The 27,286-nt window shown below is 40.6% G+C and overlaps 1 protein-coding gene across 1 annotated transcript in view; it reads right to left on the reverse strand.

The window, feature by feature from the left end:
- Window positions 1-27,286, reverse strand: part of MYO10 (myosin X) — a 148,875-nt gene that overhangs the window by 103,149 nt on the left and 18,440 nt on the right. The window contains exon 2 of the mRNA XM_088528149.1: window positions 16,124-16,222. Coding sequence (XP_088384275.1) covers window positions 16,124-16,222 — 99 coding nt within the window. The remainder of the gene's footprint in view (window positions 1-16,123; window positions 16,223-27,286) is intronic.

Consider the following 27,286-nt stretch of genomic DNA (forward strand, 5'->3'; position numbering starts at 1 on the left):
TTATACACAAATATTACTATACCACGAGGAAGAAAAAAATCCAGCAAGAACATGCCTGTAAAATATCCCCTTGCAACGTGCACACAAGGCCTAAGCACTAGCTTCAAACTTCAGTATGGTGTCCACAAGTTTGCTTTAGCTATGCAGGTTCCCATACAGTTATCCAAATAAGAGGGCCTAATTTCAGTTACCATTATTTACAGGTTTCGATTTAACTGATTTGCCCAAGACCAAAATAGGGGCCCTCATCAGCGATTGCAGAAAACTTCGTATCTCCTACTTCCCAACCAAAGCGTGTCCATCAGACGTGACTTAACCTTCTCAGGGAGGTAGCAGCCATGGAGGAACGCTGTGGTGAAGAGGAAGGCTTACAGCTAGCCTATAGGAACACACTGCTTTACAGGACAAGTCAAAGAAAGCTGTCGTGCAATCCTTCAATTGGATTAAGTCAGATAACAGAGTTGAAAAAGCTCTCTTTTTGATCCCGTCCGCCTGTTGCAACTCCCAGAAAGGTAACTCAAATACCTTGGATATATTCTGACAAAACTTAAGCAGGCACTGGTCTCCAAAGAAATTAACTTGTCGACATCAGAGGTTTTTCTGTTAAGGCAGGTCGGCACTAGATCCTGCTGATGTAGCTCTGTGAATCATAAATATGAGAAGTTTTCCTAGCTGAGGCCCTTGACCTCAGCACAATTACACTGAGTGTGTGTACTTTTTTGGTGGATTTTCTTTTGCTCATAGGGCTACTAGGGTTACTCATTTCAAGGTTAGTGGCCTGTCCCCCTGATCCAAAAAGGGCTCAAACACGGGCCAAATTTTTTTTCCAGGCCCTTGGGGGCACAGTTCAATCCAATTAAAACACACACAAAAGTAATAAAATTCCAAAAAAACTCTTCTCCTAGTGCTGGAGGCTCCAGAAGTCTAAAGGTCTTGCACTCTGCTGCAGCACAAGTAACATGAGTCAAACACTTTCCAACAAAGTTGTCTCAGCTATTTCAGAAATCCCTTGAGCCTTTTCCATGTGCATTTGCGGATGAAAACAAGTTTGCAGGCCCTGGGTCCTTGGACAATGAGGGAGTTTTCTGTACAGTTACAAAGGATCCAAGGGCGGCTTTGCCTCAGCAGAATTCAGAGCTTAGCTTCAAGACAGTCCTACTGATAGAACTGCACCCTTAAACCGCTGTACTATATCAGATGAAGCTTTAATGGCATCAGGGCCCACACAGATATTTTTGACTTAGCACAAACCACTTCCCAGAAAGCATTATGTAAAAGTGCTGAGAAGGAAAAAAAATAAAGAGGAGATAATCTTATACCAAAATAAATTCCTAACATCAGAATTTGTATCACTGTAGCTGTAACACTCACAGTCATGATCTGGTTTATAGCTTTCTTCAAACATCCCTGAAGTGTTTGGTAGCTGTTCGGTAAAACAGCCCCTAAGGAGCTACCTGCTTTTGGCACCAGCTGATAATTTCAATACAAAAACAAATTAAAAGGTGTATTTTTTCCATGTTGAAGATTCCTCACAAGAGCGAAGGTGCTTGTTTACATACCAGATTTGGTGAGAAATGCAGGCTCATTTCCAAATGACTGTGCCAAGACATGCATCAGTAGATAAAGTCTAGTCAACTACATAATCTGGAAGACGTTCTGAACCATTGCAGAGATGCATCCTTGGAGCACAATGTTCCACAAAGACACTTCAGAGTATTCAACACTGAGGGTATCATTTGAAGCTACTGAAGGGCACATGCAGCAGCTCGCCCGATGGAGAAGCTTCCAAAGCACACTGGAGCTTCAGTGTTAGCAAGAGGTGGCCACCTCCTGTTGAAGATCGTAAGAGATAACACTGCTGTTGCAAGTTTAGACAAGCAACCCCACGAATGCTGCTATATGGGAACGTTAAGTGCATTGAGATTAGCAACCACAAAATATTTACTTCCAGTGGGAAGAGACTGTAAGGCATACATATTCCAGCCCATTCTAGCACTAACACGCAACAGATTGTAGACTACACCTGTAACTCAACTTTCATCCTGGTTGGATGCTTAAGCTAGCTCCGGGCTAGACCCCCACCTGGATGAAGGCAATGGGAGCCTTTGGCTAAAGCAAGCCCTAAACCAGGCCTCACACACATCGTCATGCTCCACACAGAAACACAATGCACATACTGCCAGGGGACTATGTACATATAGCTCCTAAACATCGTTTCAGAAGCAGCTAGGAATTTTGTCTGAAACTCACCGGGAGCCGAAAAGTCCCTCATAACTTGTAATGGGGTGTACTTCTTAATATCTTCTCTTCAGAAAAATGTTCGCACTCCCACAATTAGGAGCTGTTTCTGACTGTTTACAGAAAGAAAAGCCACAACACTTCTCAAGAAGAATGTAAAGCACACAGCACAATTTTGGGCCCTAGACCGTTAGACCTACTTTCAAACACAAAGTATGGAAAATATAGGCCTTTTAATGCTAAATTTCCAGCCTTAGAAACAAGGTCTTCCATGAGCTCAACACCAAAACTGAGCCTTTTACCTCTGCCATAGAGTTCCAAAGACTCACAAGTGATCTTTTAAAATGAAGTTCAGGCTTCGTTTGTGCTCTAACAATACACTTGGCTTGTCTCCCAAGCCTCCTCACAAACCTGTTGTTCCATAATGAGCTTTTAAAACTATGTCTAATAGTAAATCCCATTGTTCCCTTTATGTTCTTCTCATTATCCTGGCCTCTTGCTGTGCTTGCTCCTTTGAACAGAGGGAGCAAGTATTAGCTTGATTTCCTACCACACATCAAGTTTTCAGCTGAGCTTAGCAATATGCATCTCTACTACCTGATAGCATCTCTATTAATTTATTATAAATTAAATGCATGAAGCTGGTTTTTTTTTCCGCCTTGTAATTTACACATAGCAGGGGCATACCTTACTCTGCTGACATGCCATAACTTCTTTTTGCAGATGCAACCGATATGAAGAATTCTTATTGTGCACAAAACTCAGTTATCATCAAGGAAGTGAAATGAATATACCCGTTTTGCATTTGCATTCATATGCAGGGACCGAGGCTGAAAACAAGTCAGGAAAAAAAAAAAAGTCCCAAGAATATCGCATTCAACACAGAAGACATTTTTAATCCATGTTGTTAGCAATAGTACACATTTTGTTAAATAAGAGAATTAATTAGAAGTTGTGCTTGTTCAAAATACAGCTTGCTCTGAAAATAAAATAAATTTTCAAATTCAATAAACAGTAACTTTATTACTAAGGCACCCAGATTAAAAATTCAAAGGGGGATCACCAGATCCAAAGTTGGGTGAAGCAGAGTAAGGCAAACATGAAAGGAAGCTGGAGGTGGTGCTGACAAATCAGTTAAGTGACATCCTTCCAAGTGACTCCGTCTCAGCTAACATGCGAGGACAATGTTACTGGATGCTGGGCTGCATGCAAAGCTGTGCTAAGATAGAAGTTAAACCTTTTCTAGTTGAAGGACCACTATTTTTTTTTCTCTCTCTAGTAGAAACACAGCTTACTTTTGAAATTTCCTTACTGGAAATTGCTGTGTATGATTCACAAGCACATTTCTGCCTTAGTCACCAAGTATCCCCTCGTGCCTCTGGCTGAAGGCAGCAGTCAGAACCAGCCATCACCTGAGAAAAAGTTACAATCTCAAGCATGAAATACCTGATACTCTCTATTTAAGGCCCATCTCCTGCAAGCCCATAGGAACCAAAGTCAGCCTCTCTAGCAATATGCCATACAGCACACATGATATTCACTTATATGAAAATGTCAAGCAGTCTTTTCCACATCATTTTTTTCCTGCAGTTGCTGGCCTATTCCAAGGAAGAATTTGCTCCTTATGACACTGTTAATGTCGCTGTTGGCTGTAGGAGCCCAACCCTACCCAGATAACTACAGTTCACCCTACCCAGCTACAACAGAGCGCAGAAAGGTGCTGGTTCAAGCCTACAATGAATTTTTCACATTGACCTGGTGCTATGGTTTCCTCGCACTTGCAGTTTGCCCTTACGCACTACTCAATAGAAAGCAATATGAAGCAGATTAGGATCTGCCCATTACTACTTCACTGTAAACATAAAGCAGCAGTAACTGACGCACAAGCTGGCTTGCATTGAATATGTATTTTTAAGCACCCAAATCTTTGAAGAGTCAAAGTGAATCATTACAATCACTTTCAGAATAACCCACAGACTTTTAGGGCAAGTTTGAGCCTATCGATACTAACCAACCTCACTTTAAATAAGCATAACAGCCCACATAACATTTGCTTATTGAAATTAGCTGTGGGGTGTGGGTAAGGGATACCGTTGGCTTATTTGCTGCAATCATTTGCAAAGCAAGGCTGTACAGCCTAACTGTGAGATAAAGCACTGGAGTCAGCAGAACCTGGGGTCTGCTTAACCATGGATCCATGGCATGACCCCGAAGTCCACCACCTCTCAATAAATCTATCAGCCCAACAGCAAAACTGGATGAAAGCAGGACTTCACTGAAAAACGCATGCTGTGTCTAGCTTGGTCTTTGTAAAATAAATAAAACGCCCCCTCAAAACAAAACTGAAGAACTAAACAGTGTGTTTTTCTTTTTTTTTCTTTTTTTTCTTCTATAAACAAAGCACTTTGTGCTGTACAAAAATGGAGCATTTTACCAAGTGGGAGGGAATCAGATGTAAATATTTACTCATGTACTCCAAAGAACTGTTACTCACCCTACAGACATGTAGGCTGATAGCTGTGTAATTCAAGGAGGAGATCAGTATACTGTGGGTGTCTTTAGTAGACATAAATAATGCACTAGTCTCCTAAAACCATGCATGAGGCTCCAAAAGCCATGCTCTGTGCTAAGAGGACTAAACAAAAAAGGGCATTAAGTTCCTGCTAGACTGTAAACTAAGTTAGCTTCAAACAAAATAGAGATTCGATAAAACTACAAGTGCTTAGGGCTTAATTAGAGCAGCAGCAGAAGTCAAAACTAATAGGTTAGCATCCAGAAGTCCATCAGCTTTTGCATCTCAAAAACTCTTCCAAAAGCCATGCTTACTTTAGACTGATTTAGTAAAGCTGGAGGCATGGAGAGTACCTATTCCTGTTTATGTAACTTACACTCTGCTACCTTTTACCCCTACACCAAAAATTAAAAACAATCCAAAGAACTGAATGAGAAGGATCACCTCAGTCAGTAACTTCATTGTTTGAGCTCTGCCTTGCTGTATAAGGAGGTCCCATTATTTTAAATCCTTCCCCATGGGGGATTCTTATGGGTGTTGCAGGAAATTCTTGTCACGCCATTACTCATGTTGACTCTGATTTCTATTAAGTTACTTCAACCAGTAACATCCAGAACACTTAAGACCAAATATCAATTAAAAACATTTGAAGTTTTCACTATCTAAAGGAATGAAGTTGATCATATTCCCTTTAAAATGTGAAGATCACATCTGTTGCACAAAAAGCTCCCAGAGCATTTATAGCTTGAGATTGCAATGTGAAGTTTAGGAAAAAAAAAAATGGAACCAAGTCCTAAAATTGCCCTAATAAGTTAATTACACCTCCAACTATAAATACCTATTTTTCCTCCAAATAGAAGCTTGTCAGAAAGGAAGTATTTGTGGTTACTGTTTTCAGTTGTCGCTGCTACAAAGGTGAACTTGTATTGCAAGCATAAATTCAATAATGCTTGCTTCTAGTGTGTTAATCTGTTAACCATTTTTAATTAGACATTTCATTTCATTTGTGAATACAGGAAATATTTCTAGTAACTGCAACACAGCAGCATGTGTGATACACTGCTTAATATTTATACACTGTGCACACTCTGTATGTGCACACTGCAGCTGATAACAGCATCACACTGCACACAGATTAATAGTAAAATTGTAAATAATTTTTGCAAAAATGATATATTTCAATATCATGTAAAAATGTATCATGTAGAGCAGTTTTGACAACATAATCCCTCAATCTTTGTGGTGTCTAAATCTTCTGTCTACTTCAAGCTGCCTAATCTACCCTAGGGATATCAGGTACAGTAAACAGTTTGCTCAGCTTGGAGAGAGTCCGATTTAAGGACTGTGTATTCAAATGGCACTGACTCAGGCACCGATGTTCAAGGACTTCTCAAACTGATTGCAGGGCTTATCAGTGCCACAAGGTGAATACTGTCAGGTCAGGGGTTTTGTTTTAGGATAGCAATGGTGTCACTTAATCCCCACTTAATTCCAGTAGGCTGCTGCACTTTTGTCCAAGAAAAATACATGCACAGGATGCAGAGGGCACATCTTTAAGTCCAGGGGTTTGGGGATCTCTCTCTTTCTTTCTCTTTAATATTCTGTATAGGCTTTACTTGATGCAGCTGTTGCCTGTATCACCCTTCTCTGATTATGCACAAATGCTGCTTTCCTCTCCTCCTATCCACCAGAGGACACGTGAAAAACACTAACATATCTCAACTGTCTCAGACAGTGAATTGTCCTTGCCCAAACTTTCCAGCTCCTGGAGAAATCTTGCCGTGATAGATACCCTGTGGGATTGCAAATAAGACCGTGGTGATGAAAGGGCAACATCAACGAGGTCTACATCTCAGATTTCAATGTATATTTTAAAGGCCTGCCTGAAAGCAGCATTAACAATGGGACAGATTTTGTGATTTAATCTTAATTAGAATTCCTTGCTGATGCTAGTGGAAAGCTGCACTTTCAAAGGAGCAATGAGCAGTAAAAGGCACAGCCTCTATTTTTATTTCCGTACAGAACTGCAGCATCTCCCCTGTTACCATTGCTATCCATTGCCTTTCTAAATCTGTTTTCAACAGCTTACAGTTTTGGTAAATTTAGAAAGCTTCAGATGAAACATTCAAGAGCAAGTTTGTATCTTATTAAGAAGGCATATATTTTTAAAATCAGTGTATTTTAAGTTTATCATCATAGGCAAGACCTCACGAGGAAGAGGAGAAACAAATCAATATGTCCCTCTTGCTCAGGCATACATTAAATCTGGTGATTCAATAATTTAACACCCCATCAGACCATTCTTTAGAGCAGACATGTTTAATTTAGGAATTTAAGAAGAGAACAACTTTTTTTTTTCCACTCTCTCCAAGAAGCAAGATTTTATCTTTTCTGGAAAAGTCTTCAGTTCCACAAAGTTATAAATCACTGGAAGAAAAAAAGAACTCAAGGTGAACGTTCAGAAGACCCTCAGATATTTAGCAGCTAAACCCTTTTGCAGTACCTGCATGCACTTGCCCTGCTCTGGCTGCTGCAAGATTTCCCCTCCAAGCTCCAAGATGCTGTTAGGTATGATAGCTCAAATCCAAGCACATGCAAAGACAAAATGGCCATGCTTTGTAGAGGAGGTTTACTGAGCTTTTATGCTTTGGTGAGGCTTGATGAATGCCTTTAAGCAAAGTCAATATTAACCTGGGTATAGTGCTAAGTGTTGTCTTCAAGGGTGCTAACCAGGCAGCTCTTCTGACACAGCTCCTCCTTTTTTTCCCCCCCATAAATTCCTTGCTTGTAGGTAGTTGGGTCAACTTGGATAGATAAATCTCCTTAAATCACATCTCAGTTCCATCATGTATATCAAACAGGAACTTACTTGTTTAACAAAACAACGTATGATGAGAAGGCATACGACCCACTACCTTTTTTTTTTTTTTCCTCCTCATTTAGCAAATTGTAAATGCTCTTTCGTTGTGGTGTTTTTAACTCTTTTGCCACTAATGTTAAAATGAGTTTGTTATCTCCTGCTGAGATATTTCTCTCATAATAAGGTTTAACACTGTCAAACAGAAAAAAAATCACTGAAAATTTCAAGAATATATACATTCTACAAGTCCTGGATATGAAATAACACATTCAGTCCTATTTAAAATGTTCCTGAACTGTCTCTCAACTGTAATGGAAATAAAGACTATTTCCATTATAAATATGGTCAAAGAGGAATTTGAAGTTCTATATTAAAAAAAAAAATCTTCCCAAAACAGAATATTTAGAGTATCAAACCTTGAAAATAATCTGATGTCTAATAATAGGACATCCAAATTATGTCCTGAATACAGTCTAGATTCAGTTTGCTTAAAAGTTGTTCAGAAGAGGATACCTGGAGACACATTGTTTTTTCCTTCTTCTTTCTCCATTTCTTTGAAATGCAAAGATAAGGTACACCTTAAAAACTATGCAAGTCACCACAACAGGAAGATGAAGCCAATGTTTCACCTACAAGCCTTGCACAGCGCAGCCAGTGGCACTGCAGCCTTCCTCCAATGACCTCAGCACTAGCACTGCCTACATCCCTACAAACTAATTTCAACCACCTCGTGACTCTTGCTAATTGGGATGTGGCCCGAGATCACCAAAGCAATACAGCACTTTAAGCACCTATCAGGTGCTTACAAATTTGAACTACTCGCTTGACTAGATTTGAAATAGTAAACTAGAATGATTTTTCAAAGCTCTGTAACACTTAATTTTTCCTAAATTTTCCTAAATTACAGACTTCACTGATTTTGAATGATGATTTTTTAAATGACTTTTTAGTGATGCCTTTGGAGGAAAGAATATAAAGAGCAGAACACACTGGTATTACTTGCCATCAGTAACAAAACTGTACACAACTCACACACGGCACATAAAAAAGGGGCTTTGATGTTTCCAATCCCTTGTGGATTCTGCCTGCCAATTATTAGAGACTTAACACTGACTATTGGGATTGGTGATTTCTCTTGTTCTTTTCACTCAACTTTTAATGGGGGCAAACAGGAGTCTTCTCAGAGAAAAGATCTCAGTATCCAGCTCACCAAAATCTCACCAAAACAAAATGAAGCACTGCACTGTTGCAAAGCAGAGCACCTTATTGAGTAGCTTTGCTTAGCCTAAATCATGTGCTCCAAAAAATAGCAAAGTTTGGCACCAGCTTTACAACCAAGGGAATTTAGTAGTGGCCAAACAATTGAAGCGACAAGGTTACACAGGCCAGCACTTTTTTTTTTTTTTTGGCACAACGCAGTCTGAATCCTTTCCACATTTTGTGAACAGCTGAATTGTGTTCCCTTACAAAAGAAATTTATATGGCAGCCTGTGTACATCTGCTTTAATCTTAAAACAAAAGCAGTTTTGCTATCTTTAGTACAAGCATTGTAAAAACAACAAAAAAAGAGGACAGATGGTTTAGATTTTCTTTGCAGAAGAAGCAACAGAGAAGACTAACATCTTCACTGTTTACGTAGCCACAACCGATTACGTGGCCACAGCAGGCCAAACAGACACAAGTACCTCCTCTTTGTCAGCATCTCAGTTATTAACTGCTTTCAGTGAGGTCTTATAGAGAACATAAAACAATTCTCTGCTCAATAGAGATAAATGCTTTAGCTCATACAATTTAATTTATGTTGTTATTAAAACACTTAGAAACAGCCACACTAATGCCAGATGAATTAATTTCAGTACAGTTAAAGCAAACACCACCATTATGTTTAATAAACAAAGAACAAACCCCTTGAAAAACCAATGTTAAGGAAGTTATTTATGGTCATTGCTTAGCCCATTTGCCCCCATCACTTCTCCATTAAAAATTTTCTGCACTGGCCACTTTCAAGCTCCCTGATTTCTGACCCCAAAAAAAGCGGCTATGCACTAGTAGCTATAATACTAAATTTGCAGGAGTAACAAAGTCGACTTGGTCCAGCAGGCAGTTCTTTCAATCCAATCTTTATTTCAAAATATTGCATTCCAGAATTAAAACTGTCCCCTGCCTGGAATTAATCAAACCAATAGTGGTTTTGGCAGAATGGCAAATAACAGGAAAAAAAGTAAGACAGCACATATGCAATGTGTCTTAGAAGATGCATAAAAATACAGAGCAGGTTATGAAGTAATAAATTCACAGTAGTTCAGGCAAACATACACAATTTCTTCCTATTGCCCTATCACAAAAATTCAGAGAATAAATCATGAGGAAAAATATTGCCTTTGATATAAAGCAGGTAACAAGGCAAGCTTAACTAGCTCTATTATGGGGGTGGAAAAAGACCCTCACAGGACAGTGGGAGGCTTCTGAACATGTTGGTTACGGAATGTGTCACAGGAGGGACCACAGGGACAGTCTGAGCCTCGCAGGATAATCGTGGCATCCGAAGCATGAAGTGGCTCACAGAGAGCAACTTCTAGAGAGCATCAAAGCCAGTGTCCTGCTGGTGTAGCCCTTTGCCCAGCAGCTCCTGTGACCCTTTCTGGGTGAGAACCCATCCGTTGTGGGATGAAGAGCCACCATTCAAGGGCACCACTGCCAACTTAGTATCAGAAGCTGCAAGGATATACCGGGCTCTGAAAGGCCAGCAGTCTCCGACCCCCAAAATCTCACACATCCCTTAAACCAAAAAAAAATCCTCACGCAACAAGCTCCCTCCCAACCCAACATCCAAACAGCTACAGCAATAAGTTTTTCAAAGTATACAAGAAATATCATTATGAGAATTATTATAGCTAAACCAAGTATAGCTAACTGCAGAATAATATGAACTTTACAATGTTTAGACAGATGGAATTGAATTTCCTGATATAAAGCTGCTGAATCTGGAATTTACCCTATGCCCTGAAGGCAGGGAATCTGCTGTTTGAAACGTGCATGAACTACATGATGTTAGGAGTCGCAACTTTTTTAAGCACCCTTGAACTAGGAAGTATGAAAGTCTTCAGAAATAAAGTCTACAGAACGGAACCGATTCCTTTAACACCAAAACAGCCAAGATCAAAATCAACTGATATATATTTGTATATTTTCTCCTGTGGCATATACAAGAAAAAGCATAAATAACTTCTTTAAAATGGTCCCTTATAATGACATATTTCAGAGGTAATAGATATTAAATTTAGGGGAAAAAAAAAATCAAAAAACACTGCTTAGAAATACAGTTAGTTCCTCAGATGGAGGAACTAAAGTGAGTGTGGTGCTTTTCAACAATTCGCACAGTTCTTTTCCATGAGGATTTACCTGATGAATTCCTGATCCTCCAAACCTATGCAGTCAAACACAGCGTTTGCTGATCTACAGTCCCATTGACTTCACTACCTTGAACCTCACGTCAAATAATTTTAGTGGCATTATTTATGCTCTGGGAATAGGAAGGGAAGACTTTTGTTTAAAGGCCCACTCAGAGCAGTGAACAGTAGATCAAGAGAATCCCAAATAAGCGCGAGAAAGGACACAAGGCAAAAGAAAGTGCACTTACAACAAACGCTTATCCTTCTGTCTGCAAGTTTGAACTTTTTTTTCTTTTAATAAACAAGAAAAACATGAATTCCACTGGAATAATCCCATAGTAATTTCAATGTAATTCCATCACTGACTCCAAAAACCAACCCAAAAGTTCAAAGCCTATATCTAGCTCTCCTGAATGAAGTCATCGTGAGAAACTCTTCCAGCCCTCAAACCAGAAGAAAAAAAGAAAGGTGAAAACCTGCTTGGAAAGCCTACTTGAGCTGTGCTTAACAAGGAACATCTGCAGCCATCCCATTCTCATGGCACATAGATGCCCCATCAGAGCCATATTAAGTTAAACACACAGGAAAAAATACTTTTGATTGCTGATCAAACCAGTTGCAGGTGCCTCTTATTTGAAGCTAGGGATGCTGAGCAGCACCGTGTTTGCTGACATAACACTGTATTGTAAAGGACTTCTTTGTAAAGAAAGTTCACAGAAAGCTGTTTTAACTGACAAAGTCTTTACGGGTGATATTTTACATCTGTTTTTTAAGGAACCTACAGATTTAGGATATTATAGCTCAGCTGCTTCTATTTATAACATTTGATTTAAAGGTTTCTCTTAAGTCAACTAAGCAGGTATGCAATTAATACCCTGAAATCTCCCTGGCAGACACTAATGAGTGCACATCAATCAGGTCAACTTTTACTTACTTCACTTTGTATGAATTTCTTCATAGCAGATTTCCCCTGCACACGCACGTCACATCCTACATTTATAGAAAACATCCCTTGAAAGAGAATACGCTGACTACATATTTGTTGGCACTATTTTTATACATGTATATGGATGTACAAACAAAAGAAGGAAAAAAAATAAGAAAAACAGAAAGGTCAAGAGTCCTAGTAGGAGACATGGAAGAAGATGTTCTTAGCATTAATGCTATGCAACTCTAGAAAGCTGTTCTGAGAAAAAGCTCAGAAGCTGTGAAATCTTTGCAATAACTTTGTTTTGGGTAGGGACACTTTCATTGTTGTGCAACAAGCTAGGGGCCCAATGCAGCCCTCTCAGGTAAAGGCAAAAGGTAGTGTGTTATCAGAATGAAAGGTAAAGACCATATTACTTAAAAAAAAAAGAGGTAAAGACTGGAAAGAGCTCTTTTCTCAATAGAGCCACTGCTAAACTATTGCAAATGTGCAAGTCAGTCATTTCAAACAACGCACACTGTGACAGCAGGGCTTTTAGCATTTTATTTCACACTGAGTATTTTAGAATCTTACACAACTTCATTAAAAATTTATAGAATATGGCAATGAGGAAATGTCTGCTTTACTGTAAATAAAATCCTTAAAGGAGAAATATTTTCAGCCATAAAATTAGGGGCAAGAAAAAAAAAAAAAAAAAAAAAAAAAAGCTCAAACGTTAAAAAAATACAGTAACAGTAATGCAATCTTAAAATATATAGAGAGAGCTAATGAAAGATTAAGGCTCATTTTCTTAAGCCTGGGTATTCAGACACTGCCCTGACACACTTCGTATAACATTCGCAGACACCATGTTTCCAAAACATTAGGCACAGACTCATTTACCATGTCTGTGCACACTAATGGAGCTAAAAATCAGGAACAGCAAATGTGCGCAGTATCTCCTCTTCTGGAAAGTATATGGGAGGTGCTTATAAAGGGAAGAGAATTTACAGCACAGATTACCCACTCATCACAACTTCTTGAGTCACTGCAGACTTGGCTCTACACTTCATTTTGAAAACTAGCCTGTGGTAGCCTTTAGAGACACAGCCCGGAGCTAATAACAGCCAAGTGCCATGAAAATGTGCTCAGGGGGACTTCACTGCTTTCGTCTGCCACTACATCATCATTGCCCAGTATGGTGAAACATGGTCCCAGGACACTTACCTCCTCTCTCCACCTCATTTCATTAGGTTTTCATCTGCCCAACACAGCGTCACCTTTTTATTTCGCTGCCAGCCCCCCGCTTTTTCTTCTCTAAAGAGTGAGGAATGTTAAATCTCTCTCTTGGAATTCCTAAAACAGATTTACCTATTTTTTTCATATATATATGTATATAGTGGACTCTACCCAGTCACAGACATAGTGGTAATGGCAGAAAGCATCACAGTCATCTATGAAGAAAATTAACAGATGGACTGCTTCACTGAAGAACACAGGTAATACTAAATCTATTAACCTTGCTCAAAGAATAATTATATTATCGTGTGATCATAAAGAAGGGATCCATTACCTGATACGTAACTTGTTAGCACATTCTACACCCGAGTATTTACATTCATTAGTATTCTGTACAACCAACACTCCATCAGAGTACAACTGCAGGTTTGGTGGCAAAAATATTTACAGCATGCAGAAAAGAATGAAAAGAAAGTAGGAAGCTACATTTTCCACTAAGAAAATATAAGGCTCGAAAGAGATCATCAAATTCAGTGAATTACTAATATATCTTTAGCTAGACAGCAGTCAACTCAGACTCATTCGTGACATATATGCTGCGTTATAAAACATAAAAGTGTAAACTCACTTCCAGTATACTAGATGTTTCATAGCATAGGTTGGTGTGTCTATCACCTTCTTTTAAAAGCACCAGACCAAACTAAAAAGCCTTTCCCCCCTCCTCCCCCCAGTGGCATTTATAGCACCAGCAAGTTTCCTAAAAAAATGGAATCAGTCAGGTTATACCAAGGTAATGACTTGAATCCTTTTCCAAATTTCCAAATTGATTTATGTACATCACGGAAAGGCAAAGTTACAGGTAACATATGCAAGACTACTAGCAAGGGACTTTTCTAAATATTGATGCCAAAATTAGCTCTGTCATTCTTGGCACAGAAGAGGTCAATTTTTTAAGAGATATCTGATACCTGCAATTGGTGTAAATTTACAGATTAGAAGTTTTGAACATTTCTAGAAACTTGGTTCTTCACAGTTAAGTGCTCAATAACAAATTTATGTGAAAAAATAAAGGCAGACTGTCCTAACTAAGCAATTGGATCACTCCTATCAGAAGCTGGATAGGGCTTAGGCTTGAACCTAACATCCAGCACTGGACATTTCTTTGAGCCTTGTGTTACCATAAAAACGTACCGAATCTGCAAACAGAATATACTGAGGTGCTTTTATGAGACTCATCCTCTTTTTTTTTTTTTTCAGCTGTACGAAAGCAACAGAGGAGAAGCTTTCAGCACCTCCATTCCATTTGACTAAAAATTTCCATAGAACATGGTTAGAGTTTCAATAGAACATGTAGACTAAACATTTAGATTCCAAAATTTAAGCAACACCAAGTACATAGATTAATATGCATTCTACCTTAATTACACCAGCACATATGCTGGCTTCTTGTCGTTTTCTGTGATGAAAATCAAGTGCTTTACACCAAGCAATAATTACTCTCGATCTACTTCTGTGGTTGTGTTCCCCAGTACCCTAGGCCTCTGGGTCACCAATCTGAGATATGTGATAATTTGAAGTGTGTTGCACTTCAGCTTGGTACAACTGGGCTTTCCCTGCTTATCTGCCCTTTGGCATGAGGGAAAGAGGGCACCTGAATCCAACACAGCCTATTACTGCCAGCACTTTGGAAGCTACATTGATCTCTCTGAATATGCATCTTAAGTTTCCTTTATTTTTTGTTATTACATACTCTCTCATTAAATATCTGTCCCCATGACCACACCACAGAAAGGATCTTTCTTAATCAGTTTTCAGGGGTTAACAATCCCCCATCTTCTTCACTCACCTCCTGTAAGCTTAGCTCTCCAAAAAGGATGTGTCTGGGAGTTCCCTGAGGACACAATCCCTTCTTGCCACAAGGGATCCCTGAGTAAGAGGGATGCAGACAGTGGCCTAAGAGTTGATGGGGGTGTTGGAAGGACAGTGGATGGGACTAGGAGACCAGCAGCAACCAGGAAATGGTGTTCAAAAATGAAGGCCAAATTAAGGGAAAAAGAAAAAAAAACATCTTTCAGAAGTCAAGGAAAGTATTCTCCACATGTTGATAACTGTGTCACTTTATATCCAACTCAATCTAAAACTTGAGTTTCTCTGAAATTTCTTCAGGGATACTGCAAGAAGGGAGGTCTGAATAAACTGTAACACAATAGAGAATATACACGCATAAATAAAACCATCAAGTAAGCCAGAAAGTAGAGCATTTCCAAACTGTCAGCAACTGGCAGGGAAGGTTGTTCTTTCTTCTGGCTTAAAAAGAAGGGCAAGTTTACAGTAGTGAGGTCTAGCCTCCTTAATCAGCTGGCAAGCAGGCACTGCCAGCAATATGCTAACACAGCAGGCACACGTTGCCTTGGATAGCCCGGGTAACTTGAGCAAGTGGAACGGAGCCACTGGGATCTATTCCCATCTTTCCAAGCAGACAGAAAGGCTTGACAGCCAGCAGAAATAAAGCAAAATAAAAACAGACAGAAGGAGAGAGAGAGAAGGGAGTCGGGGTCTCCTCCTTTACAGCTCCCTGGTGATAAGAGCTGATGGAGTTACACTAAGCGGCTTGTACTGAGTTTGCATCATTGCCTCCCACTGAATCCGCAGCGCTGCTGTCATGCTGGAGCCTCTGCAAAGGAAGACTTCGGTGAAGAGGCACAGGTCCAGCCAGCCAAATAACCTAAGCCCAAGTGGAGCAAGGCTCTCAAACACAGCAGCATTTCTTCAGCTGTGTCAGACACAGTTAGACCAATTTGCTAGATACACCATGGAAAGAGCTGTTAGAACCAGAGTTTTGCATTCAAGGCATGCAAAATAAATGTTTTATTCGCAAACACTGCATGTTTACTCCATGCTCTTTTCGTTAAGGAGGACAATTTATTTTCCACAGTGGTAAGGGGAAAAAAAAAAAAAAAAAAAAAGGCCCATACCTGACCATAATCTGTCCTGAATACGACAACTCCTTCCGCACAGGAATGAACAGTACTTGGGTAATGCTGATCATTTTCTCGCAACCAGACCCGAGATCCCTACAATAAAAAAATACACACACACAAAAAAAGTTACAGATAGCAGATTTAAAAGCTGATCAAAAAAATTCCTATCAAACATTTTTTCTTGAGAAATATTTATTTGATAGAGAGAAAAAACAAAAGCAAAATCCAAGAGAAAGAATAAAATAATTTCTTATCGAACATTTGTTAAACAGTTTCTACTGAGAGCGCTTCCCCTCACCCTCTTCTACTAGCTCCTAAATGCCAGCAAGAACAGCTGGAGCCATTTCACTTGGTCACGTGCCTCATGTTAGTACATGTAAAATTACAAAGCAGTGCCTGACTTGACAAACAGTTTGAAAGATCTTCCTCAAAGCTGTCAGGCTTGCTACCTGTTTATTTTCAACTTCTGCTTCCATCAGTGCACTTCCACCCAGTCATCTGCAGCATCTCCAGCTCACATTTTTTCTAAACAACTTTGACCTTTATGGTGTCCTCCCCTCTCAAGGTTGCACAAGAACTCAGGATAACAACAACAAAAACAAAACAACACAAAACAAAAGATACTGGCAGGAAAGGGGACAGAAATAATAATGTTTAATTTTAAGAGTTAGGGAGGTAACTGAAACACAGGCAGCCACCTATGCTTGCCTATGAAGACAGAGTAGGCCCAGGTTATTTTCATTTCCCCCAGACCATCCATACCTCTTCAAGGTAGATCCAGCAGTCAGAAAGCACAAGTGCTCAGTGCTGAGTAAGGAGGGAGGTGGATGTGGGAGGGAGCCTCCTCTAGAAGATATCCACAGCTGAGAGCGTGGCCACACTCTTAGGGAGACTACCCAATGAAGCAGCATCAAAAGCATCACCTTAATGGTCACGGAAGTTCCTCTAATGCAGAAACTGCCTTCAGGTGCCATGAAGATACTCAGCAGCAACACCCCAATGGTCTGACTTGCAATTCAGACTACACTGTTATTCTCCAAATATGCACAGATTGGCAGTATTTTACAGGTATTTACATTATAGATAAATTATCTCCAGAGGTAAAGGTGTGATAACAAAGACTTTGGAAATACCAGTGAATTTGGGTGAAAGATCATTTAAGACTCAGTTTGGATAAGTAATTTTACATCCCAGTATCCAAAGACTACCCTTGCATGAATTTCTACACATAGAAACTAGATTTTCAACCTTCCTAAAAGTTGAAAGAAGTAGGTTCCTCATGGACAATCAGAATCACCCTATCATAGGGTTCACAATGTCACAAGGAGAATATTCTTATTCACATTATTCCTATTTCTATGTTGGGAAAGTAGCAGCACAAAGAAGGCAACCAATGCTATCACAGAGAAGACACTTTCGTCATTTCATTTCTCTGAATGGTAACAGCTCAACTGCAGATAGAGGATCATATAAGGGCATCCCTGGCCTTTTCCCCCATCCACCTTCTGGCAAAGCACGTGCCATTTTAAATGCTGTAGGTGCCTACAGAGCTGTACTCCATTTTGCCTTTGAAACTTCAGGCCAGATGGCTTCCAGGTTTATAGGAAAGTGACGGCAGTTCAACCACGGGATAAGGAGACTTAGAGCACAGGGTAGGTGCAGAGCACGAAAGAACACATGGTGCCGAGCAGGGCAGCGGGGAGCAGCGAGCAAGCAGCTAAGGCAGGCGGGAAGGGGCAGGGGGACTGAAAACACAGCACAGAGAGCTCCAGAGAAACAGCAGGGATGCAAAAGGATTAAAAAAAAAAAAAAAAAAAAAAAAAAAAAAAAAAAAAGTGGAAAGATTTCTACCAAGAGCATCAGGTCTGAGTCTGGCAGTGATGCCCACCCTGATGCCCAGGATACCCGTTTTGTTTTTAACATTTTCAGGCAGTACTGATACTCTCACAGCAACTCATTCCAGGGTGGCTTTCGCTGTGTTTTCAAGAGGAAGAGAGGCTCAAGTGAAACCAGACATGCTCCAACAGATACAGAAGTTGTCATCCACGCAGCGTTTCAGAGCTACCAGATGTTTGCCTCCACAGCAAGCAATTTATCTTGGATTTTCCCCGGCACATTTCAGTTAAAGTCAATGAACGGAAAAAAACACAAGCTTTCCCTCCTCTGCCTTTAAGCACGGCTCGGATCCGAGAGCGATGACAACTGCGAAGATGACAGCCTCGGTATTGAGCAGCATTCACCACCACTACAAGTGCGGAGACAAGGGCTTTTTCATGTTAGCTACTGAGCAGCACAGCTGTCGCCAGCAGCGAGCAGGCCGGAAAAGCTGCCCCTCCTCCATCCCCTCATGCCTGCAGGCTGCCGCGTGCCCTCCGGCACCGCCGCGTCCCACCCGCCGCCAACGCAGGGCTGGAGGTGGAGGTGACACGTGCAGCTGTCGGGGGAGCCCGGCCACCACCATGCCAGCCAATGTTGCCATATCCATACTGTCTCAGTCATGCACGTGAGCTCACTCGAGCCTGCCAGGGCTGGAAGACAAAAGGGAGAAAGGCAAGCAACCCAGGCTCCTCCCCACACACCCATGCTCCCCAACAAGGAACACAGCAGATGCCTCCTTACTGCTACTGCCAACACTGTCCTCTACAATGAGCAAAACTCATTCCTGAAGCCTTTGAAAAACTTTGACTTTGAGAAACTACTTTACGAAGAGCAACCTGCCATGAAAAACATGCCTGCCAAAATGCTACACGTGCAAGTGGTGTAAAATAAATCACTGAAGTGTGCACACTGTGCAAGAGAGATCACTGTGCAAGAGAGATCACTTCTCTACCAAGCACATCTGACCATGTAAAGTACTCAGAGCAGTTAGAACAAAACCCTTTCCTTATTCTTTTGTATCCTTTGCCATATCATTAAGCCTATGCAAACACTTGTAGAAGCATTATGAGACATGATACTCCTAAATTAACATAAGAAACTAAAAAAAAAAAAAAAGAAAAGAATATTGAGCATTGAGCCTAGGAAGCAACCCCATTGAATCTGACAATCATTGTTTGAATATTTTGCTATTAATGGAGCCATTCTGGCATGAAGCTGAAGTAAGAGAACATTGTTCAGATCATAGCAGACTTCAACTAACTGTTCCCACAAGAGCAAGGCGTAACAAAGCTCCCCTCGCCCAGCTTTTCCCCCGCTCTGTAAATAACTGGTTTTGTTCACAACGCGCAACAGCTTTAAGGAAAGTGATTGACGTTGCCAAGTTCTGACAACTAGAGAGGGGGAAGCACGTATTTATTTACAGTCAGCACAAGCACAGAAGGGAATTTGGTCCCAAATTTCCTGCTTCCTGGAGAGACGTTTTAGGCAGTCTAGTGCTGGGCAAGCAGCATCTTGACTACTCAGCCCCCGCATTGTCCTTTAAGGACAACGTCCATCTAAATGCATGAAATAAGTTCCAAAAAACTATTTGTCAACATGCAGACATGACAAGTTCTTAGAGTGCTTCAATACAACCAAACTCCTGTCGCTCAGCTAGCTTATGATTTGCCAAAAACTCCTGCCTCAAGTGACAAGAAGATTATGCTTTCAAGGGCAATGAAAAAGCTTATAAACATTAAGCCACAACAATATTTGCCAAAACCTCAGTATTCAAAATAGCCTCTAATAAGAAGAATGTTTTCCATCTTGAAAATTATTTAATTCATTCTGCCTGACTCTTTCTCACTACGAAAGGAAAAAAGAAAAATGCCTGCACAGAAGCATTCACTTGGTTGGGGTAGTCCTAAAATAAGCTTTTAAAAGTGCGTATGAAATGGCTTGATTTAAACAAATGTACATTGTTAGGGGTCAATAGCTACTATTCAGAGAAGGCTGGAGCAATGCAGTTCACAAAGCCTGAGGCATTTGAAATGCAAATACACAGTGTTCTCTGGCAAGGTAGTTCCACAGTACAATATCTGTCCACTGCAAGACCTTCCACTGGGGGCGGAGGAAGGAGTCTTCATACAGGACCCAGGACAGGCTCCACAAGTTAAAACTGTGCTGTGTGGCTAGCTAGCCATGTCAATATTCTGCCATATAGAAGTTATCCACAAGTCAATTTTGAGATCAAAATCCTCACCAATAATAAATTTATGCAGATTTAAGATACACACTTAGATCAAGTCTCTGAATCTATAAAGGCCACAAGTGAGGCCACTTCAAGCTTAGGTTTGTTTTTATTTTGTAATTCTTCAGCAAGTTCAAGGAATCGTGTTTTGAAACTGCCCACCATCTCTGGCAGTTCATTTTAGAAGCATCTCTGGCAGTTCATTTTAGAAGGATGTCAACATCTTTAAAGAGGGTCTGTATTTTCAGTTAAGCTCCACTACGGAAAATTAAGTTATAAAATGCAAAAGGTCCTTGACCCACTAGGGAAAGTTAAGTTATAAAATGCAAAAGTTTATTGACATAAGACTGTGAGATTTCCTTTCTTAGGCACACAGAGCCTTCAAACTGCCTGCAGCAGGTAGAGGTGACATTTAACTAAGCCAAGCTAGCTAAATCCTAGCTAGCTGAACTAAACCCACATTTATCACAAGGAGAGCTACAGAAAGAAAGCAGCTTTCTAGACAAAACCATAACTTTGCAAATTTAATGTTACTGAACACTTTTACTTCTTAAAATACTGACTTCCTTACTACTGAAAACTCTCTGGTATAGGACCCAACATCCTAGTATGGTGCATGCCAGGCTAGAACAGCTTGACAGCCTGTGACCAACCCTTGTGAAGTCCTCCAGAAACCAGATTTAATTTCTCAAAAAGCCAGACTTGTTCCTCCATCCATAAACCCAAAGGAGAGGGAGGAAAGAGGAAAAAAAAAAAAAAAAAAAAAAACAGGGCACATGGCCCTTGCATTATGTCATAATTTACAGTATTTGAACAGATCTAGATCCTCTTGATGGCAATACTGAGTTCCCCCCGCCTAGATTTCGTGTGCTTATCATCAACACGTTTCCACACAAGATGGATTTCAACGGTGACTGAAATACTAAGTGCAAAAGCCTGTGTACACAACCACTGCACCATCTAGAAAAGGGAAATAAGTTAGTATTCCAGAGATCAATTTAAGATAATGTTCTCACTAAGCTCTCCAGCTGCTCTGCCCCATAAGGAATCCTGCAGCTTTCTTCTGGGGGAGGTAGGTAGGCGGAGATGGAGAAGTTGCAAAGAAGGAGTAACCGAATCCGGAGTCTCTGCAGCCAGTGAGTGACCGCACAGCTTTGGAGGTACCTGCCTTCTTAACCTGAATCTAAGCATTTTAAACTCGACTTCATGAAGGGATTACACACTGAGTCTGAATGGGATGCAGTTATTTTCAAAACACTTACAGCACTAACTATGATTTCCTTAAGGGCACGCTGGACACCTTTTTCTCAACAAATTTGGTTCTGCCTAACATATACGTCTTTATTTTACCATTTTAAAGCAGAACAAATGCATGAAGTTATTTATGCCAGAGAGAGAGCAGCTTAGGGGGGTTTGTTTCACGCAGAATAAAATCTCCTTGAAAACTAAAGGTTTCTATTGCCTGTCCAACCCCCACACCAGATCAAAGCACCAGTTTTCAGCCTTTGAGGTCTGTGCAACAGCTGCTGATTAACCTTGAACAGAGTCCATCTCCTTCTGTTTCAGTAACTAGAGATAACGCAGCACCAACGATAGTGTGCCACATTAGAAACAAGTTACTCGATTAAAACATATAGTATTACAGTTATGGACTTGATAGGAACTGGAACAAGTTTTTACCATTCCCAGCCTTTTGAATATAGCAGCCCTTCTCACATAACGTTATGGGAGAGATCTCTACTTTTACATTAAACCTTGTGGGTTTTTTGGTTTGTTTTTAAACAAACAAAAAGCACAATAAAAGGATGTGTACAGCTGGGACCACTATCAAGCTGCTCAGCGACAACAGCTCTGCCTGCTAGGTCAGGTATAGAAACATGATTTCCTGGGATGCTGAGTCAACAGCCTTTTGGATCAATTAAAAATTAGGGAACATGTGCAGCTACTACCTGTGTCACTCCCTCCCCTCAAGTACTAGTTGTGCTGTACAGACATAGATATGCCTTGCCAGGAGGGACATGATTTTGCTTCAACCTACTTTGAGTTTGGAAAGTAGAAGAAATTCCTAACCAAGATAATTTGTTCCCCCAGTAAAATTTATCAAATCTCTGTGCATCAAGAAACATTACTAGTAAAACACTGGTGCGGTACATGAAGAGGCAGGGAACAGTAGCAAGGCAAGGACTCTTCCTTGTTCCTGCTAAGTTCGGTCATGTTTCCCTCTCCCCTCCCCCTAGCAAGTAAGTTGGCAGTTCCTGGAAAAGCTACCTTTAGTCAAATGGGATTCTTCTGTGGAAGAAAGAAGAAAAAAAAAAAAATCTTTGTATTAAGCAGTAGCCTGTGCAAGGTAGCAAGCACACTTGAAGCATACTCTCTTGACTACCACAACTTGCTCTTTCAGGTTACTAGCACTGAAGCACAAAAGGTTCCAACGTAGTTCCTATTTCCCCCTTACCAATCTTCAAGATCCTATTACAAGTTGAACAATATTTTTAAGTCTCTCTGCAACTCAGAAATATCATATTACATATTATTCACATTTTTCTGGCTTGGGGAAGGGGGAATAGGTGAAAAGGGAGAATATTTCCAGCCTTAACTGTTGGCAGGGGGAAGAAAATAACTGTAAGATGAGAGCTTTTACCACAAAAGCAGACCAATCAACCCACCCCATATTCAGTGCCTTTTCTTCCCTCCTTCATCTCAATCCCCATGTTTTCTTAAAAATCAGGATTTTTGAGAAGCCCCATTCAAGATTTGGAACAATAGCAATTAGCAACATTGTAACCCAAGGCTAAGAAAGTAAGCAAGAAAGGGAAAGAGAAAAGAGAATAATGGAGCAGTAAACCCACAATTCTTAATTATTTCACTAATAGAAATGTTACTGAAAACAGAAGAATTTTGAATACCAGCACATCACTTTTTCCCTGAGTGTTAATGACCACCCTTGACTTTGTAATAGATCGTTTAGCAAGTTTCATTTCTGCTTGCAGCTTCACTTTCACAATATGATCACTGAATGGCTTTAGTTTCATGACAATTTTAATTATCTATCTGAAGTGTTTTGTTGCATTTTATCTTTAGTTTGCTAGTTCATACTTCCCAGCTAATTATCCTCCACCACCTTTTTTTCATTAGTTTCATTTGGCAAGTTATAGCTCTCGCTCTACCAATACCAGATCCTCCTCTTAACTTTGCCCAACTGCCATGATCTATAAAAGTTGACAGGACCATTCATATGGGTAAACATCTGTAAGATAAGGCTTTATTATGGTTAATATGTAACAGAACGTAAAAACTAGGAGGAAGAAAAAAAAAACAATTTGAAAGTCAGGATGTGTGAAAGTCACTTTTGACGCAATTCCAACTGCATTGTCCCTACCTTTTTAAGGCCAGTCCTGCTCATCTGAAGATCTTAAGGAAAAGGAGTCCTAGTTACCCTTTGACTGCAAGTGGTCAATGGGTTTGCGTTGCATGAAGCCTAGCAGAGCTGAGGTCTCTCCTTCCCACAAGCTATGATGATTCATTTATTAACTTTCACCAACACAATCCTCTCAACTCAGTTCATATTCCCTGCAAGGCAGAGGCAGCATACTGATTCCAAGGCAAATATCTTTTTGCCACATCAACTCTAAATTGTCCCATAGCTCGAGAGCTTATCCCTTCCATGCATCCCCTCAAGTCTGACAGCAGGGAGTACAGGATTCAAAGGCAGGGAAGTTATGTGAAATAAAAATATATGCAATGTCCGTAGTCAGCCAAGAAAGTTTAGTTTTCTGGCTTGTAACTACTAACTTCTGCAACTTGCTAGCAGCAGCGCTGAGGCCAGTTTTGGAATTTCACACTTGCAGGATGACCCAAAACGAATCCAAGGGGGATTATGAAACAACTGGAGGAGGCAGGGAACTAGTACTACATGCCCAGGATGGGAAGCATCAAAAACTCAGAAGAGCAAGCCGCCGCAGGGCAGTGCACCCGCTGCACTGGAAGCCCACCTGGGGTTCCCAGGTTTCAACAGGCAGGTCTGGCGGACATGATGGTCCTCGCAGCGCTCATGATGGGGCATCAGTGAAAAGGAGCAGCCCCGCTCACTTTGGGCTTTCCCTCCTTATCTATAATGCTTCAAGTCAACGCAGAAAAAGGCAGCTCCTTAACTTTTATGGCCAGCGTTAGTAACTTCCCACACTAATTTGTATGCTGCAAACCCCAGTAATCGCTGAGGAACTCCAAATTGCCTGCCTGGAGATCAGCTGATGAAACGCAACCAATTAAGCAAAACATAATGGCACACTTTATCGTTAAAGGGCAGAGCGCAGGCTTTTTCCCATGTACCTGATGCAGAAATACTAGGAGATAAGCACGATACAGGGTTTAGAAGGTATTTAGGAACAGTGTGGCACTTGGAGAGGATCAGCTGAGCCCAGTGTGACTTCTCATGGAGTGCACACGTGGCCAACACACCAGAGGTCCCATGACAGCTCCTCAAACAGGGAGGACATGCAGTTAAATACAAAGCAAAACAGAAAAAAAAAAAGGAAAAAAAAAAGAAATAAACAAAAAAAAGAGGCTCTTGTTTCTTTAGAGAAAACACAGAAGGATGTTTGCTCTTTTTATGGCACATGGTATCAGACATCTTTTGCCCTTCAGCTTCCTCCAGTTCATTGTCTTATATGCGACAACGCAGAGCATGTTTGGTTTTTTTTAAAAAAGGCAGATTATTCAAATTAACTCCTAGATGCATATTAAAAAAAATACTAAATCAACTACAGAGATGCAAAAATTTTATTACCTTTCTCTTAGTTTCAGAACAAATTTTGCACTCGCAGTTGAGAAAGGATATTAACAGCACTCAATGTTTCATCTTCTCTACACAACCCTGAACAAGTGCCCTTTCTTCTGCTTTGCTTGAGACAAGTTTCTGTTTTCCTCCTGCCCTACTCATGCCTGTCCACATGATTAAGACACCTGGATGATGCCGGCTCCTCAGATTTTGGTGCATATTTCTCTTGGTTCTAGAGCCAGCTGAAACACTGCCTGCCAGCAGCAGCTGCTGCCATTTCCTCCTCTAATATTTCTAAGCCTCTTTCTTGTTTCCAAGTTAGAAACTCAGGAAAGGCTCCCAATGACTTTTAATAGTCATCCATGAACCAAGATTAAAAATACACAAGATTTGATCAGTTACATTTTGATGTGAAAGTCTCCCCCTACCCCTAAAATTTGAAGAAAATGTCAAACTCTGGAAGATAAAAACCCCTTAGCTTAAATGCTTTGTTAATCCAATCCGAAATTGATTCAGTTTTCAAATAATATAAGTTTGCTGTATGTATGTCCTCAGTCCTAATCATCTAACAGCAAAGTTTTCATTCATGGGCTACTTCTTAAAGTGCAATTGATCTTTTTTAAAAGAAAATCCACTGCAACAAGCATTTGAAAAATATCAAAAAAAAAAAAATCCCCAGCCTAGTAGTGCAACAGGGCACTTTGGAGAAGGGACAGCTAAGATGCAGCAGTGGAAAAAAAAATTAAGCATATACTCACTCCGCTGGTACCTAGTGTAAGCAGAAGGTGGATGATCAGGACAAATCCTAGCTTTCCTGGGATTTCTTGCTTCAAGAAATTGCTAAAGCCCCACCTGGCCTGGGAGCTTTACATCAGTATAAAGAGATTTTGGAATCTGTACTGAAGGCAAAATGAGCAACAAAGACTGTATTTTAAGTGAAGTTAGAGAACCATTAAGTCTGGGGTGGGGGGAAGGGAGTTTCCTGCTTGCACTTTAACATTTTTCTATCTTATCAGCATTAGGCTTCTCTGGGAGATGAGGTGCTGCAAGGTTTCCTGCGGCCGAATCTCATCTCCGCTGATGAATACCAGCGGTATGCAGCAGTTGCAAGGTAAAGCGAGGGCCTGAAACACTGCATTCATTATACTCAGCCCCCAAGGTCACAACCCCCCTGGAAAGCAATCTCCTCCTCCTGCATAGTCCACTACTCCTCCCGGAGCAGATCCGGTTCCTTGCAGTAATCCTATGCTTCAGTAGCATACAGTGCTTTGATTTTTTTCTGCTATTCTGCCACTATAAAATGAAGCAGCTACAGGGCAAGTCACTTGACTCATTTTTGCAAGTTATTTTTTTTCTTTTACTGGGATTATTTAAATTGTGCAAAATGGACAGGGCCTCCTTTGAACTAATTCACTAGTAAACTGCCAGAAGTGAACATCCCTGGGGAGCAGGGAAGGGAAGACCAGCATTTTTAGCAGCACACAGAACATCCACAACCCTGTTCCTGCCTCAGATGATTCCCCTCTTATGCCACAGCCTGGAATCAAACCTGTAATTTCACCCTGCTTCTAATCTGGTATCTATAGAGTAATCTTACAGAAAGTAGCTCAGAGGTTCCTAGGAACAACACACCTTTCTTTTTGGCTCCTAGCGTCTTTTCAAGAAAGCTCAACATCTGCAGCTCACGTTTCGCCAAAAAGGCGCGGTGGTTTCCTCGCTTGCCGGCACACCTCGAGATTTGACGCACTCCCATTCTGCTGCCGTTTTTCATGATGGGGATGGAGACTTCCTGCCGCACTGCCTTTTCTCCAAGGCTTTCCTGAGCTGGCAGCTGTTAATGAGAGAAACATCCACCCCAACCTAGCACCTGAGGTGGGAGCACAGACAGCACAAACACAGGGCAGTTGCTCCCATAAGCTTTTTTTTCATTTGTTTTTTTTTTTTTAAATGGATGTGTGTTGTACCATATTGCTAGCTGATATAAGATTTAATCTGATATTAAACCACAAAGCAATCAGGAAAGCTTAATCAAATAGAAGTGATTTAAGACACTAATACCTGGTGGAGGGGGAAAAAAAAAAAAAAAAAAAAAGGAAAGGAAAAAAAGGCTTTTATCCCGGAGATAAATGATGGGAATGTAGCCCGGGCTTGGAGCTAGTCAGTACAGGGAAACACATCTGGGCTGTTCTGGTCTAGGTTGATACTTCCTATGTGTGCAAGTGCAATAAAACCAGGACTGACAAACTGAATGTCCATCATCTGCAAAGCACAA

This window comes from Tinamus guttatus, unplaced genomic scaffold (assembly GCF_059628265.1).
Source record: "Tinamus guttatus ecotype Peru unplaced genomic scaffold, ASM5962826v1 Tinamus_guttatus_pri_ptg000302l, whole genome shotgun sequence".
In the NCBI taxonomy this organism is placed as follows: domain Eukaryota; kingdom Metazoa; phylum Chordata; class Aves; order Tinamiformes; family Tinamidae; genus Tinamus; species Tinamus guttatus.